This window comes from Spodoptera frugiperda, chromosome 26 (genome assembly GCF_023101765.2).
Source record: "Spodoptera frugiperda isolate SF20-4 chromosome 26, AGI-APGP_CSIRO_Sfru_2.0, whole genome shotgun sequence".
NCBI lineage: Eukaryota > Metazoa > Arthropoda > Insecta > Lepidoptera > Noctuidae > Spodoptera > Spodoptera frugiperda.
In genome coordinates this window covers 2499687-2518113 of record NC_064237.1, presented here as the reverse complement: position 1 = coordinate 2518113, position 18427 = coordinate 2499687, and the positions used below count along the sequence as shown (strand labels likewise).

At 39.3% G+C, this 18427-nt stretch overlaps 1 protein-coding gene across 1 annotated transcript in view; it reads left to right on the top strand.

The window, feature by feature from the left end:
• LOC118264859 (unconventional myosin-XV) overlaps positions 1–10820 on the top strand; it is an 84972-nt gene extending 74152 nt beyond the window's left edge. Inside the window, 9 exon segments of the mRNA XM_050704820.1 lie at positions 4101–4359; positions 4797–4951; positions 5254–5392; positions 5665–5793; positions 6358–6582; positions 6893–7171; positions 7644–7829; positions 8246–8399; positions 9457–10820. Of these exon segments, the coding sequence (XP_050560777.1) occupies positions 4101–4359; positions 4797–4951; positions 5254–5392; positions 5665–5793; positions 6358–6582; positions 6893–7171; positions 7644–7829; positions 8246–8399; positions 9457–9470 (1540 nt within the window). The 3' untranslated portion in view covers positions 9471–10820.
• The last annotated feature ends 7607 nt before the right edge of the window (positions 10821–18427 follow it).

Below are 18427 nucleotides of genomic sequence, written 5' to 3'. Positions count from 1 at the left end.
CTGATCATAAGCCACAAAATTTACTAGACACATTATTTAACCCTAATGAGTTGACAACAAAGAGAAAAAAAGCCGCAATTTGACTCATAAGTACATAATTCAGAAGAAAGTTGTCAAAGACAGTTCTCATGTGCCTAATTAACGCTATTAAGTTTTTCCGTCACCATAGTTTAGATACTAGAGTGCTTTGTTCAATAAGCAAGACAAATAAATAATGACTTATCATAACTATTGTAAATAACGTAGATACCACATAACGGCATAGCATACATATACGATATGTGATTAAACGTTGATTGCATTTTTTGCATTGAAAATCCCACAATGTGGTTAAAAGTTATGATTGCTACCGCTCGCTATAGACAGGCAGTTCACGCTCACACATTGGAACCCAAAGTGTCCTGTACAGTTCGGTTTCTGAAAAATTTCCTTTCTCCGATTGTGGAGTAAACTCTCGAGGTTTTCACAGTCGGCTACATTTTGGGGTCGGCAAAGTGCATGCATTTGCCGACTCCAAATGTTGCAAGCGTTCATAGGCCACAGTAACCACTAAACATCATTAGGAGTCTTGTGCTTTCTTGCCGCACCGTCGTGGTATAAAAAAAAATACCTAGTAGACATAATGAACCTTTCTTACCGTTTTTCTTTTTTCGTGGATGTTTAAAGTAACAATCTATATAGTTACAGCTAAAAAAAAACTAATTTTAAATCAATATTAAACTGACAACGCCGAAATTATGTTTGGTAAATTATAGCCCAACTTAAGCTTTGAAACGCATGTCGGAATCCATAAAGAATACTTAAACCAATAACCGGATTTAAGTTATTTGCAAGTTTTGCAACCAACGGATGTGCTTTCATGTCTTTTATGCACAATATGTTCGAAGAAAAACATTAATTCTCTCACTTATATAAACTAAGGCGCATTTTTTACATCTCTCGTTGAAACTACTTCCTTTTATTGTTGTGTGTGAATATGTATTCCACGGTTGTTGTAGTTAATCTAATAACTAATGGGAAATACTGCTTAGTGTTTACGGTCCAATTATCCATTATTATATGTAGACTTAGTATCTACATTATACTTATTATAGATACTAAGTCTACATATAAAATCAAAGCTGATAATGTCTGGTTATTTCTGGTGTCAACTGCACTTACCTATGATGTAAGAAAACAATTTCGAAAACCTTGATCATTCAACATAAACAGTTATTTTTATTAAGTAGGTACCTCTTTTAGTTACTCAACATAATATGATTAACAAATTATCGGGCAATACTAACCGAAAGTAATGTGATTGTATATTTCCTTCAAGCTAGAATTGGCGTCCAAAAATTAAACCTACTTAAACTAAATGAAGATGGTTAATTAATTTTATTTAATTAGTGAACATCGGTATTAGTAGGAAGCATACAACATTCCTATAAATCCATATGAGAAATCGTTTGCATCGAATCGAGGATATCCCGGTGTAATAGCCGTTTTCGTTTTGAAATTATTTCCGCAAACCATGATACGCTTTCAATAGCTTTGCGTAATATTGATGATGCGTTCCATTAACATTCCATTCTGTGAAACTCAAAATCTCTAGAATTCTTATGTCTTAACTGTTGAAGAAAATCCTCCGCTAACGTCGGTCACCGGTGACCACCACGGTGTTCAATGTGTTAACCAATTTTGGAAATATAATATACCCAAATATAGTATTTGTTACAACTTCAATATACCCAACTAACCAACCGTAATGGCGTTTAAAACAGAATGTTGCTAAATTATTTCTGATCTGTCTAAGAATCTAAAAGTTAAATTTTTACTAAAACATTTTATTTATGTAACATTATAACACTCAGTAATGTAACACGCAACATATATCATCTTAACTGGCATTTAGATGTAGACCATGCGACATTTCGATAGATTCACCGTGCGTCACATACAATATCTATTGCAAAAAAAAACAAATGCTTTACTATAAAATTGATAATGTTTTTATATAAAACGAAGTACTTTTTTTATCGGAGGAAATCATACGATGAGTTCTCCCGCCTTGGGCGAGGCGAGAGGAGTGTCAGATGCCTACTGACTTCAAACCACCCTGTCCCTGCTTTTCGAGGCAGAGTCCCGGCAACAACTTGTGCAGCTCGCAACTCCGTTAAAACGTATTAACATTACATTTGCTAGTTTCGTAACGTGTACGTGAGCGTCCGACATAAAACAGCTTGTGTAAGCAGAACAGATTCCTGGTACGTGTTGCCATTTAAAAAAACCGAATCAAAATGTAAACGAGACCGTGGAAACAGCTTTCCTTCCTATTGTTTTTTAATTCAACATGGAGTTTGGTTTAATTTTCTAATTGATGCCGCTAATCAATGTTACAGTTGTACGTTATTAGATAACCGCTAAATAAACTTTGCGAATGAATCGGGTGCTTTTTTCTAAGGGAGCAGTTTTTGTTTATCATTTTTTGTTCTGGTAAACAAGGCTAATTGGATTATATTATCAACTACGGTCATCGTTCAATTTCTTTAAGTTATCAAGAGTTACAGCCTTAACATTTTACTTTATTTGCGTTTGGTACGATTCATTTTTTAAAAAACCTTGGTGTGTAGCTAATTACTGTTTGTAATGAACACTACTCAGTGTTCCTTATTACAACACCTCCAAGTGAGAGTAGTTAGGGCTATATAGCTACGCGACCGCGCTGCGCTCGCGCCGTCACGGTGCCGGTGGCCACCTCGTCCACTCGCGCGCACCTCTATTGTTTACGGCCAACACGCATGCGCTGAATGCGCTCATTTGCATCCAATGCTGCCACTTCCTGCCGATGTGAAGGAAATGCGTTAATAGGAAAAATAGGAAAGAAAATATACTTTGTAGCGGTTTTCGCTTAACAGTTCAATGAAGAAACTGTTAGGTTGAAATTATGTTCTATTGTGCTCAGACAGTGTGCCTGTGAAGCCTGATTTTGTACTGTGTTACCTATTCCAAGTCGTGGTTTAGCTGCTTATTACTTTTATTCCCATTTTGTGCAACTTGCACCACGAAGACGCGAGTGTTTCGTATATTTGTGCATGTCACAATCACAATATTTATATTTGTCACCTACTAACATTTCAATAAGATAAACATGATAAGTAGCAATTTCTATATTTTCGAACTGAGCTGATGACATAAGTAATCGTTGCACAAAAATATTAGAATTCACATTGACCCACAATTTACAATCTAGGCAGGCTAAAATTGTTGTATATAGATGTAAGAAACATCTCGTTTATTTTAAAACGAAATATTCATGTTACGTATTTTCGAAATGCCGATATTTTCGTTCATGTTGTAATAGAAATCGCGTTATCAATTAGCTGAGTCATTTTTACCAAATTACTTACAAACTTTGTGAACGTAGAAAAAAGTCTCATTCATAGAGAAATCTCCAGTGATGTCATGCAGGCAATTATTATTAAATCGCTTTATTCATATATCTCATATTGAGTATGTTTACCTGCACGCATCATATTCGTAAACGTCCTATGATTAAATCATCGTTTAATCGATTCGAACGATTAAAATGCCTTTTTAAAATTGTTTTCGTTAAAATTCGTGTTGCCACAAACAAAATTATTTAGAAAGCCATTTATTTGTTATTGAAAAGGCGGATGAACGGCTTTTTGAAGCTTACAAGTTTATATTTGTGCCTATAGTCATAGATCACGTAACAAATAAAATTTTGCTTCTAACTATTATATATTTTACTATTTTACGACCAATTTAGTTGATGTTATGTTAATTTTATATCAATATTTATGACTTTTATTAATTAATTAATCTAGTCATTGGACATAATTTATGCAGATTTTTATATTTATAAGCAATTTACAGTTTTTATTTGTATCATAAAGTATGAGAGGCTGGTTGTTGAATATAAAATATCTGCTTACGAGCTTCGCCATAGCCTGAAATGCAAATGTATAGATATACCTACATAGCACCTTATTATTTGTTTTCTTATTAATCTTATAGCCTGATAATTGTGACATTACATTTGTTCTAACATATTCACACATAGGTTTTAAAATTAACCTATTTTTCTTTATCAACAGGCTAGAAATCCTGAAAGCGGATTCCTCCCTCAAGAGCAAAGCGAAGCGCAACGAATGGACATGGAAGGCACAGACAGACGTGGTGAAATGGCAGGCGACGCCACTGCGCGCGCCTCTACTACGCCTGCCGGCTGCACTGGCGCCACCTGCGCTGGAATGCTTCACGTGTGTCCGCGCATACTGCGGCGACCTGCAGCCCAATGAGAGGCAGATGCACCAGGACTTGACTGAAGTTAAATGTGTTTACACTGTACTTATGGTGAGTGTTACATAATCATGATATCTTACGTTACCTAGAAATTGTGGCATGTGTGAAGGGGTAGGCAGAGGTGCCGCTATACAATGTACACTCACCATTCACCATTTGTGTTATAAGTCCCATGTAATAGGGGACGAGCCTATTACCATATACTGGGCACAATTCCAGACTCTCAGTAATACTTTGCCCAACCCGGGAATCGAAACCAAGACCTCTTGTCCGACAGTTGCACTTGCGCTCGACCAACGAGGTAGTACCTAGAAATTACGGTTAATAAATCAAACATCAACATGTCTTTATACTTTGATTGTAGTTTTTCGTCATCGTCCCTACCTTTAAGAGTACCTAATTAAACTACCCCTAGACTACAGTTATTACTTCATTCTTTGCTATAGGTAATTTTAAATGTCTCCATTAATTCTAACTGTTATTTTCAGCACTGCCACTCAGTACCAGAACTCCGTGATGAGGTGTACTGTCAGCTGATGAAGCAGACGACTTCCAACCGATCACCATCAGGAGACTCCTGCCAGCGAGCCTGGAGACTCATGTCCATACTAGCAGCTTACTTCACTTGCTCTGACACACTAAGGTATGAGTCATTTTGGTTTTAGTAAAGGCTTTCGTGAATTTGCATAATGATTGAAAATAGTAAAATCGTTTCCAAGTGAAATTATTTGTTAAATACGTAAGTTCTGTTTACTGTTTTGGTTTACCAATGCAATAAAATACTTTTAAGCGATTGAAGACTTACAAAAATATAAAAAACCTTAGAGGTTTCGCAAGGAAGTAACCTTGGACCATATTAATTTCAGGACAATAATGAACACTATTTATTTTAATTCATGTACTACGGTATCTTCTGACAACTAAATATATGATAACCTTTTGCAGGCCGTTCTTGGTAGAATACCTGTCAGCCGCAGCAGCAGACCGGAGGCGGCCGTGCCAAGGTACGGCTGCCGTGTGTCTCGCCAACTTACGCAAGACGCTGCGCTGCGGTGGCAGGAAGAATGTACCCAGTGTTGAGGAGGTAAGTCACATATATTTTTAAATTTCAATATTTTTCTTATTTATATTTTAACCTGAACCTGAGTCAAAAATGCGCAATAATTAAACCATGCTTAATGTACCAATGCTATGAATAGAGATCGTCGAGTCTTTAAATTGTCAGCAATAACGCGTAAAGTTTCTTCTTCTATTACGATAGGACTTATAATATTTGAGCAATTTACATTTGGGTAATAAAAGGCTTACTTTCATGTTCTTTCGAATTATTTCTAAAATTTTATGTGTATTTTATAGGTGACAGCAGTATCGGCGGGCCGTTCCGCGCGTCGTCAGTTGTACCGACTGCCGGGCGGAGCTGAGCGAGTCGTCAACACACGCTGCGCTACTGTCGTGCAGGACATCGTCAACGAGCTCTGTGAACTGGTTAGTTTCTGCTCATCTGTATATTTTTGTTACTAAAACGCGTCGCTTGATGGTTAACAATCACCACCGTTCATAGACTGCAACAGTTGTATCTAATGTAGATCCTGGCTAACAGGAGTTGCAGCGGTATGGGATGTGGCGGACTTGTACCATTAAAAAAAGCTGCAACAACTGCAAAATTAGTGTGTTGCCAGATTTTTATTTTTTAGGAATTGGAGACTTGGTATTAGGGAGTATTGAAAATTCGGACATTGGGATAGAGAAATGGAGCCTTTGGCAAAGTAACCAATACACCATAAACATTGTAACAATTTTTATTTATTCTTAACACTATTATAATTTGTATACTGCTCACAGTTCAATCAAAAATTTCATTTTATTATTATACTTTTCTACGTCGTTTTATGGAACTACAATCAAGCAACCAATTTATATCGTCATAAATCAGTCTCTTGCTCACAAGTTACACAAACCAATACACCATTCTGACTTTTATTTCTTCTAAACATAATTAACCATAAACATTGTAACAATTTTTATTAATTTAAACACTTTTTTCCTTAGATCGGTGTCACAAGTGAGGCGGAGCGCGCGGAGTTCTCGCTGTACTGCATCGTGGCGGGCGACGCGCTGACGATGCCGCTGGCGGGCGACGAGTACGTGCTGGACGTGACCACGGAGCTGCAGCGCGCGCACCACCCCTTCTACCTCATCTTCTGCCGCTCCGTCTGGCACCATCCGCTCAGGAACGATGCGCCACCGCTCTACACTGAAGTACTCTTCAATCAGGTACGAACCGCCTTTCATTTTTACATTTTATTAATCTGTCAACGGCGTGTGATTAAAAAATCTTACAGGAATATGTAGTTGGACACTAGACACCTACTTATATTTTACCTACTATGGATATACGGGCGTAATCATTGAATAATATTTATCCATTTGATGTTTGTATTAATGAATTTCGGTCAGCTATTAATTTCGGCCAACTCTACCACGCAATCCTGACGCCTGTGAGAGTGACGTGTCAGTTTTGAATAGTAGAAAAAATGCTCAATTATTTACACACACGTTACTAAAATATTGTTTCCTATTTTAGGTGGCTCCAGACTACCTAGAAGGTCTGCTCCTGGTGTTACCGGGTGGCGGAGTCCCGCCCGCGCCAGTGTTGCGCGACGTGGCTCTAGTGGCTGCACTGCTACACCGCGCGGCCGGCCTGGCTGAGGGGGCGCAGGCCCGGGACCTCAAGTTCTTGCTACCAAAGCCCCTGCTAGCGCTCCGAGAGCCGCGCCCCAATAAATGGGCCTCGTGGCTCGGAGCTGAGTGGCAGCACGTGAGGACACTGTCTCCTGCTGCCGCCAAGGCCAAAGTATTACAGGTATGTTGATGCAGCAATTTTTTATTTCAGAATATATAAACTTATGTATTAACAGAATACATTTGATGTCCCTATTTTTGTATTATTTATGGCATAATGTGACAAACGAGCAGACGGTTCAACTGATGGTAAGCAATTGGCGCCGTCCATTGATACACACCACACCAGATGAGTTACAAGTGCATTTCCAGCGAGGGATTTGGGTTAGAGAATTGTGAGCGAGGTGAGGATGTGGCCTCCGGCAACCTCACAATCACCATGTAACATAACGCTTGTGTCGTCGCATCGCAGGCATGGTGTTATCCCCAAAAAGCCGGCAATGCACTTGTAACTCTTTGGTGAACAGTTGATGATTGCTTACCATCAGGGTGATACGTCTGTGAGTTTACCGCTCTATCCCATTAAAAAAATCTATTTTTTATGACACTCTTTTACAATATTTCGGCGTATTACTAATCTGAATATGTTGCAGGTATTGTCCCGCTGGCCGTTGTTCGGGTCGTCGTTCTTCGCGGTCCGTCGCGTGTCGGGCGGCGGCGGCGCGGAGTGGCGCGAGCACGTGCTGGCGCTGAACCGGCGCGGCGTGCATCTGCTGCACACGCACACGCACGAGACCGACACGCACTGGCCCTACGCTGAACTCATCAGCACCAGGAAGGTACGTGCACCAACTATATTGTCTACAAGTCTACTCGTATGAAAAGGCCGGTGTGACTTTACCACGCGAAGATACAGTAGAGCACATGGTGGCGGTGTGCCTTGTATGGACTGAACACAGCCGTGTCACCGTGGCCTTGGTTCAGGCCATTATACGGAGCGAGGGGACTAGGAAACTGTCTACTTCTACTATAAAACAGTCATGTTGGCTAAAGAACAGGTGGGGTACGTAAGCGAAGCCGCAGGAAACACTCCAGGCGTCGGGGATCGCATGATGATCTCCGGCCATCGTGTAAATCGCATTTTGTAACTGTATAGGAGCACTCCTAAGTCGAACAGTGAACTGTCCCGATCATTGTTGTCTTAAGGCGTACCTTTAATACCAACTACAATTATTAACTAACCTTATTTCCCCAGGTCCGATCAGAGGACGGCACCCTGTTCCTGGACGTGAAGTGCGGCTCCCTGCTGCAGCAGCGAGTGACGCGGCTGCAGGCCGAGCAGGCGCACGAGGTGGCGCGTCTGGTGCGCCAGTACATCGCGCTGCAACGGGACCAGAGGCACTCTCCAGGTATAATAAGTACACAGCATACTCTAGCAGTAGAATATGAACCTTAGTGCCACACTCAAAAACGTTTAATCATTACTTAAACTATTCCTTAGTAACTATGTTGCTTCGTCAACAATTGCTAAGGAGTGGGTTAAGTAACCATTAAATTACTCTGAGTGTGACGGTTAGTGCTTGTAAAATAAAGTCTGAAATGAAATTAACTCACTTAGGGACTCACAGTCAATTAAACTATTTGGTTTGTTGGTAGGAGAATAAGCTTGGTTCAGAAACAATACAATGACCTTTGGGCGGCTATTTAGCCGACCAACAACAGTTTGTCTGTCGCTGTATGAGTTAATTTTATTATTACTTGCCACATATCGTGCTATCTCTGTCATTTTATAAAGAATTAATAGGGGCAAAACTAGTTTTAGACATTAAGAACCTACAGTCAATCAAACTATTTGGTTACTAGGTAGGAGAATAAGGATTGGTTCAGAAACAATACAAAAACCTTTGGTCGACTAGGAGCCGACCAACAACAGTTTGTCTGTCTCTACTGAGTTAATCTTTATTTACTTAACTATATAGTTACTGTGGCTAATTGTACACTTACAATAAACCTACATATAAGTAATAGGTCAGTGTTGCAATATAAGGTAACAGAGCTAATTAGGATTCTCCAGTCAAGGCCGTGCCTTTCGTGCTAAACATAAATTGAACATAAAATGTAATGTTTAATGTGTAACCGCGCCTCTATAGCAACAGACTGCTAGCGTGCGTATGTCACGTCCGTGTAATTACTCATCTAACTCATCACACATTTGCTAACATTTATTTAATTTATCCGGACATATCCTCAATTCAATTACAGACCGACAAAATCAACGAATAAAATTTAAGTAAATTTAATAATCTCTTGTTCTAGAAAGACGTATTAAATTTACTAAAACGTACATAAAAGATTACTAAACCTACTTATATTAATTACCTGTACGCCAGACACACACCCCAATAAGCTATTTAGCCAATCAATTACATTTATTATTATCTAACAATACATTTTCTCTTGTTTCAGCTTTCAACAATTGAAAAGCGAATCCAAACGAGTCGGTTACAGAGACTGGAATGAGTGCAGTGTATTCAGTGTGTTCTGTGTAATATAACCATCTGTATACGTCATAGTTCACGTACTTACCTCAACGCTATCGTATCCGTCCACACTAGCTCACATAGTTAAGCACACTCCGATTGAAATGATAATAGGATTCTAGGGCACAAATTATACAGCGCCAGCGCGCAACGTAGTCGTTATTATACTTCTATTTTCATTTTAGTCATTTCTCGTCCAATAAGTATTTATGTAAGGGCAATTATATTAAGCAAACCAATTATCTACATTCCAATACTTTTAAGAACCAAAAAGTATGAAATTTATATTGTATGAACATAGTTAGATACTTATATATATATTCTAATACAATAAATACCACAATGCAATTATGTCAAGTACACTCGACACTCACAATATTATATGAATAAATTGTTATTGCCCAAAAACTCTGTAGTGTGGGCTTTATGTATTTGTGTATTTGTATTTCCCACCAAAATAAAAACAGATAACATATTTTTAAACCCATAATTCCAGAGACTAAATTCACATAATTATGCTCAAAATATAATATGAATTAGGTAGATACTTATATCCCAAATATTATCATAAAAATAATAATGTAATGTATGTAGAACTTTACAGGTGTCTATAAAAAGAAATAAATAAAATTATTCTTTAATATCTTTTTATAAGACAGATAAAATAAAAAATATTCGAAAAGCCTGTGAAGTTCTACAGTCAACATTGTAGAACATTGCTCAAACTTGACAACTTTAGAAGCTTGGTTATTTTGATAGGGTGGCAGTATATTAGGGGCGGCACGGAAATATATCACCGCACCTAGCGACCGGCGAGGGTTGACACGCCGGTCAATGCCAAACACATCAACATATCTCACGAACTATTTGACCCAGTTGTCAAGATATCATTGTAGTACATATTTTAATTATGTAATTAGAATAGTATGTAGATAATCCCTAATTTTTGTTATTCATGGAATTCGTATTATGATATTTATAGTATCGGTATTTCCATAAATATATTATTTAAAAAAATCGAGGTACCTACTCCAATTTATAATCTGTAATCATTCCTACGTGCCTTACATAAACGTTTCTCAAATTCTAACAGAAGGTGCTATTTTACCTTAAATATAATGTACTAATATAAAATTTAATTATTTTGTAATGTCTAATATGAAATTATCCAAAGACCGAGAGGTCGGAGTCATGTTTAATGTATTTACTTATATATTTCGTTGTAATATAAAATATTTAATGAATCTGATGTACGAGAATATATTGTAGATAATAAAAGTTATATTTTCATTTACCTTGTTTCATTACTACTCATCCACACGAAAAGTGCACGACCCGTGTATAGTACCGAGTACTACGACATACCACAAGTGCGTATATGACCTTGGGCCTTGGGGTCCTAAAATTATTTGATATCTACGAAGAAAAATATCTGCAGAGTTTACAAAGCCTGCCACATTACTACCTACGCTCTTTATTCAATAATGTTACAAAAAGTCATCAAAAGTAATGACTCTAATGACCAGCAATAATACAAGGAACAAGTAAGCTCAGTTTCTTGTTTTTTGTATGTTTTACAAGTAATGGCTTCAAAAAAACCTGCGAAAATTAATTGCAGGTCCCAACTGAATCCGGATTCAGTAATTATTGTAGACGGAGATCGTATCAACACTTCGCTCACATCATTTTATTACAGCAAAGAGTCTTGTATCTATGACTGTACCTAGTGTTGCTACTACCTAAAATTTTAATGTCCTCCCGGAACACTTGTTAGTTAACAGCAGCTATATTTTACTTGACGGCCTCGGTGATCAAGTGGTTGCAAGAGTAAATGCCGAGCAGAAGATCTTAACTTCACTAGAAGCACCTCTCTAAGTACCTATTACAGGCTTATACCAAAATTATTATCAATTCAAATACTTACTCAAACTTTTTTTTCTCGCCTTTTAAACCTGCGGTGGACGAATTCAATAGCCAAAACGGGCCAGCTGTTCTCCAGACTAACGACCAGTAATTGATTTTTATATAGACACATATAGAGATGAAAGTACATATTATGTACAAATAATATGCAACGTTGAGTGAACTATATTCACAAATTAAAACATTTAACCTAAATATGGCGGCGCTGAATGTGAGAGTCAATTGAGGGGAAAGGTTAACTAATGGCGCGTGTAGGTCGCCAACCTATCGCTCGCTGCAATCGCAATATCAATTTATAGATACCTTATTATAGGTACTTATGTTTGAAGAGGCAATTTATGGGCCTGTTTGTCTGTAGAAAGTCGATGACATAATCTATTGTAGGCAGTTACACCTTACATTTGTATCTACAGTCTATGTATCTACAACTAGGTAGCCTAAACTACTCACTTATGTAGCGTGCATAGGCTACACCTACAATAGGCAGTGTTACCTATGCACAGTGGCGTAGCGTAGTGGGGGCGGCAGGGGCGGCCCGCCCCGGGCAGAACTTTTTAGGGGGCGGCAAATTTTAAACAATAAATAATAAAAATATTTTGTAAATATTTCAACCATTTTATATTTTTTCGCAACTAGAGATCGGAGAAAGTAGTGATAGTGGGGATGGAACCTTTAACGAGTGGTCCTGCCCCGAGAGGGGCACCTGAGGCAAGAATCCGACGATTCGTCGGAACCAGTAATTGGTAGGGTAAAAAAGGTGAAGGCGAAATCAAGTTCCCACGATGTGGGACTTGATGAAGCTCAACGCCAACTTGCGGGTGGAGGCGCAAAAGGACCTGGAGGAGAAGGTCGCCGCCAAGGAACGCGCAACCGGTGCCGCAAGGTCCAGGGCCGGCTACGGGGCTTCCAACGTCCTTTACGCAGACCACTCAGTGGCTGAGCTAGCGCAAATTTTGGAGGTGGCCTCCAAGTCCTCCAACCTGAAGGGATCGGCTGTTGCCGACAAACGAAATAGGAGGCGATCTGTCGCTGCCGGCCGTTGTACGCAAGATGGTCGACAGCGCGGAGTCGTGAGATGCGGTGGTGTCCTTCTGCGAGGACGTGATGTCGCAGAAGGAAACTGCGGAACGGGAGAGGGAGACCTCGACTCCCTTCCCCGCCCGCAGTAGGCGCAGGAGAAGGGCGGACAACGCCCTCTTCCAGCCCCCATGAATGGGTCCAGGGGCGCGGGACTTGGGGAAGTCCCCGCCCCCTATTCCATAGACCCGAGGTGATGGCGTGCGCGGGTGTCGGCGCGCGCCTCCGAGACGATGCACGGGGCAGCCTAAACTTACCTACCCCGTGCAAGAGATGAGGTCAGGACGGACCTGGCCGGCATGTGATGTGGGGCTGCGGAGCTGGATCACGTGCTGAGTAGACACCGGGGGTTTTAGCCGGTAAGAGTCCATACCCCTCCGCCTTTCCCCGGGCGGAGGAAGTCAATGAGGATTTACCCCCGACAAAAAAAATCTTAGGTTTGGGTTAGGTTAGGTTGGGTTAGCTTAGGTTTGGGTTAGGTTTGGGTTAGGTTTGGGTTAGGTTTGGGTTAGGTTTGGGTTAGGTTTGGGTTAGGTTTGGGTTAGGTTTGGGTTAGGTTTGGGTTAGGTTTGGGTTAGGTTTGGGTTAGGTTTGGGTTAGGTTTGGGTTAGGTTTGGGTTAGGTTTGGGTTAGGTTTGGGTTAGGTTTGGGTTAGGTTTGGGTTAGGTTTGGGTTAGGTTTGGGTTAGGTTTGGGTTAGGTTTGGGTTAGGTTTGGGTTAGGTTTGGGTTAGGTTTGGGTTAGGTTTGGGTTAGGTTTGGGTTAGGTTTGGGTTAGGTTTGGGTTAGGTTTGGGTTAGGTTTGGGTTAGGTTTGGGTTAGGTTTGGGTTAGGTTTGGGTTAGGTTTGGGTTAGGTTTGGGTTAGGTTTGGGTTAGGTTTGGGTTAGGTTTGGGTTAGGTTTGGGTTAGGTTTGGGTTAGGTTTGGGTTAGGTTTGGGTTAGGTTTGGGTTAGGTTTGGGTTAGGTTTGGGTTAGGTTTGGGTTAGGTTTGGGTTAGGTTTGGGTTAGGTTTGGGTTAGGTTTGGGTTAGGTTTGGGTTAGGTTTGGGTTAGGTTTGGGTTAGGTTTGGGTTAGGTTTGGGTTAGGTTTGGGTTAGGTTTGGGTTAGGTTTGGGTTAGGTTTGGGTTAGGTTTGGGTTAGGTTTGGGTTAGGTTTGGGTTAGGTTTTAGGTTTGGGTTAGGTTTGGGTTAGGTTTGGGTTAGGTTTGGGTTAGGTTTGGGTTAGGTTTGGGTTAGGTTTGGGTTAGGTTTGGGTTAGGTTTGGGTTAGGTTTGGGTTAGGTTTGGGTTAGGTTTGGGTTAGGTTTGGGTTAGGTTTGGGTTAGGTTTGGGTTAGGTTTGGGTTAGGTTTGGGTTAGGTTTGGGTTAGGTTTGGGTTAGGTTTGGGTTAGGTTTGGGTTAGGTTTGGGTTAGGTTTGGGTTAGGTTTGGGTTAGGTTTGGGTTAGGTTTGGGTTAGGTTTGGGTTAGGTTTGGGTTAGGTTTGGGTTAGGTTTGGGTTAGGTTTGGGTTAGGTTTGGGTTAGGTTTGGGTTAGGTTTGGGTTAGGTTTGGGTTAGGTTTGGGTTAGGTTTGGGTTAGGTTAGGTTAGGTTAGGTTAACCTAGGTTTGGGTTAGGTTTGGGTTATGTTTGGGTTAGGTTTGGGTCAGGTTTGGTTTAAGTTTGGGTTGGGTTTGGGTTAGGTTAGGTTTGTGTTAGGTTAGGTTAGGTTAGGTTTGTGTTAGGTTAGGTTTGGTCCGAACCCAAACCTAAATTTAACCTAACCTAAGCCAAACCTAACCCAAACCTAACCCAAACCTAAGCCAAACCTAAGCCAAACCTAACCCAAACCTAACCCAAACCTAACCCAAACCTAACCCAAACCTAACCCAAACCTAACCCAAACCTAACCCAAACCTAACCCAAACCTAACCCAAACCTAACCCAAACCTAACCCAAACCTAACCCAAACCTAACCCAAACCTAACCCAAACCTAACCTAACCCAAACCTAACCTAACCCAAACCTAACCTAACCTAACCCAAACCTAACCTAACCCAAACCTAACCCTTTAACCGCTCAGTTAAATATCAATTATCATGCACCAAGCGCGGGGCTACTAATCGAAATAATTATATCTACACTAAATAAGGAAGAGCGATCGTGTAAGAGTGAGCATTTTCTCTGTCGCAGTAATACGGTATGAGTGGCAGGGATATGGAAATATCTGTCGCATATTAGTGACACAGTTGGCTATAGGGTTAATGTTATATGAAAGACTTAAAAAAACTCTGTTTAATTCAGTCTCTAAAATGAGAAAGTTATGGTATCCACTCGCACAGCTCGTTCCAAATTGTAGATTCTTATGGAGAAGAAATTAAAGTATACCAGTGCAATCTACGAAAATAAACAATCATTTCTTAACGAAGATTTTATTGTTATATTGCTGCCAACACAAAGCTCTACCTATGTGTTACGAAGAGGGCTCTCGCCCAATGTATCGCCCACACCTTCCTCCGACATACTTATAAAAACTGAATGAAATTCGTAAACTGTTTGATTCCCTTTCTTTCTCAAGCCTAGTCGTTGGTCGAGTGATCGCTAATGCGTCTGCCGGACAAGGGGTCTTGGGTTCGATTCTCGGGTCGGACAAAGTATTGCTGGGCTTTTTTCGGTTTTTCGAAAATTTCTCAGTAGTAGCACGGATGCAATGACACGTCAAGAGAATATGAAGAAAATACGATTGGAAAATTAAGAAAGCTGACTGCTAAATACTGGCTGCTGGTACTTCAAAGTTTCTACTGATACCAAATTAAATTAGGTACGCTACGTAAATAAAAAAAATGCCATCATTTTGTCAGTAAATAACCCGAACAATTTTTCACAGACTAAAATTACGTTGACGCAAACAGTAACAAACAAATTAACAGCTCTAGGTCGACAACGCGATACAATGAACTTCCTAATTCACAGCAGTTTGTACTGAAACAGTACATAGTACATACATACCTCTATACATAGGTAATATCACATAAGTAACCAGTAAGTACATTCAGGCATAGTTCGGAGATTTATGGTCATCATTCGGGGTCGCATGGTAATCAGCAGGCACCAGCCTTGACGTCCGAGACGCATACAAAGGACACTTTTTACCGACGACGGAACGCGTGGGAACCTGCGCCGGCGCAACCTTCGTCTATTGTCGTCAACGATGCTACTGGCTGGTGGTAAAGAAAGCTTTGGTACCTAAGTATAGGTATATCACAGAGTAACTCGACTTGGTGTGTATGGAATTGGCATATGCTTAATGTTATGAAGTTATTTTTGTATCGTTGCCCCACACTACGATTTTTCCCTGTGCCGTGGGTGCGTTTACTAAACCAGTAAAACAAACACCTAATAGTTACTAAATCATTGTTTAATTAAATAGCCAAATGCTTGTTTGCTACTAAACAAACCCAAGGGAAAATCAAAATAAAAATCTTTGAGCATTATATACAAAATCGTTATATCCAAGTCATTTGATGTGTACCTATGTGATTTCATGTGTAATATGATCTTGCTGTGAAAGTTCTAAAGGCACGCCGTACGTGTGTTACTGATATTATAGCGTGAACATATGCGTTATTTGTGACACAAGCGCGAGACTGCAACCTGACACTTTCCTCGCTTAGGATTAAGACAATATTTCAGTAAAACTCATAAAATCCACAAAAAGATGATTCAAAGCTGATACTGTTATTAAATTCATCTAAAACCATGTTCTGACGCCTTAATCATAATTAGCATCAATTTTAATATTCCATGCGCACACAGCATTTAATTTTAATAAACTTTATTGACGACCCGTACCGAGGCCAAGCTCGTGAGAAATAACCATTGTCGGTATAAATTGTAACTACAATAATATTTAATTTGCATTTTATTATCGTTAAGTATCGTGAATCATTCGACTACAAACAGTGACATAAACAAAAACAAAGTTTTTTAACAATGTATTTGCTATTGCTGTTCACAAAAATTCTCATAAATAATCTGTGGTAGGTAGCTGGCTGGCTGAAAAAGGCGGGGAAATTCGATGAAGTCATTTTTCACAGGGAGACATTGACACTGCCCACGCATTTTACTAAAACTTGTTCAAATCTTTGTTTAAATATTTGGCACTTACTGCTTCTGAACAAAACCTAATTAATTCGACAATGAGAATAATACGCTTACTGACACTCCTACTCAGTTACTCAGCTACTCAGTTGTCTTCTAATTGTGTGGAAAAGCCATGCTTCCGAATATGCCGGTTCGGCCGGAGTAATACCACGGTCTCACGGATAACCGACGTGAAACAACGCTTGCGTTGTTTCGTTATGTGCGTAAGGTTTTACCGAAGGCCTTTACCCGCTTTTCCCAATCTTCACCATTCCCGATTTCCCAACAACTCTTAAATTCCTGTTCATTTACTGACTTATAGTTACTTACCATAAAAAATCCTTTTTGGTAACAGTCTCTAAAACGGTGTAGTCGACTGTACCTACTGCCAGTGTCGAGTGTTGACAACCGACTCTTCTAATTTTAAACCTTCATCATAAAATTAAATGTTGAATCAACAATACGTAACCTTTGTTAATTTTATGCCATTTCAGGGCACAAAAAATATATCAATCTGACCTCTCGTCCGTTTCAGTTACGGTTTTTCCTGTGCATGCCTATTACGTAGGTTTTAACACAGGTATTATGTTGTAATTTGGTAAAACTAATGTAATGACAACTGGTAAGCGTCTGTAGATTATCGCAACTCTGTCCTGTCACAACGGCTGGACAATGAACCGTCTGTAATTAGTCTTAAATACGTAACCATTTTGGAGTTCCTTTATGATCTTTGTAATTTGTACACGTTTACAGACAGGTAGACAGACTTGCTAAATAAGTTTTAAACTACAATTACCTATGTACACCCATTTCAGGTGGATTTAAATGCGAGTTGAGTATCTGCTTACAAATAATTGTTTATAAAATAGGTAAGAGTCTCCGGCGCAGTTTCACCACTCTGCTCGGCTCCTGTTGATTGTAGCGTGATGTTTTATAACCTATAACCTTCTTCAATAAATGGACTATGCAACACAAAAAGAAGTATTTAAATCGGGCTAGTAGTTTGAGAGATTAGCGTGTTAAACAAACAAACAAACAGACTCATCAGTTTTATATAATAACTAGCTTTTGCCCGCGACTTCGTTCGCGTGGAATAGTGACTTCCGGCAAATTTTTGGTTTTAACCACATAGTTCCCATAGCTATAGGCTGATGATGATGATGATGATGATGAGTTCTCGATCTCGCGGAATCTCTTCAAAAATGAGATGTGGAAGATATTCCAGGGAACTCTTCAAAAATCAACATAATGAGCTCTGCGTTTGATTTTAATAGATGTATACTCACTTAGGGCATTGAAAAAATAGTTTAAAAACGGACTTTAACTAAAGAAATATTATAATCTTTCCGAACTTAAGATGAAAACTAACTTAAAACTAAAGAAAGCTACGAATTACGAATTTATAACAATTAAAAAAGAAATTATATTAGAACCTATCCTTTATGCTATAATAACCAAGCTTAAACTAAATAATTTAAAAGAAACGACTTAAATCTAATCTAATTAATTTATAAATTAGACTTACAATTTTATTAAAAAAACTAACTACAGTAACTACTAATAATCGATATCAAACTAAACCTACGTTAAAAAGTTTAACCAGAAAACCAGGAAAACCCAACAAATAAACTTATTAATTGACAAATACAACGAAACCAATTTAGAATATACGAAACAGCAGGACCACTACAGACAAATAATCATACGACTGATAATACACATTTTCTACAATAGTACCGAAGCGCTCGGCCGATACCCAACCAAATAATTGTAACAAAAC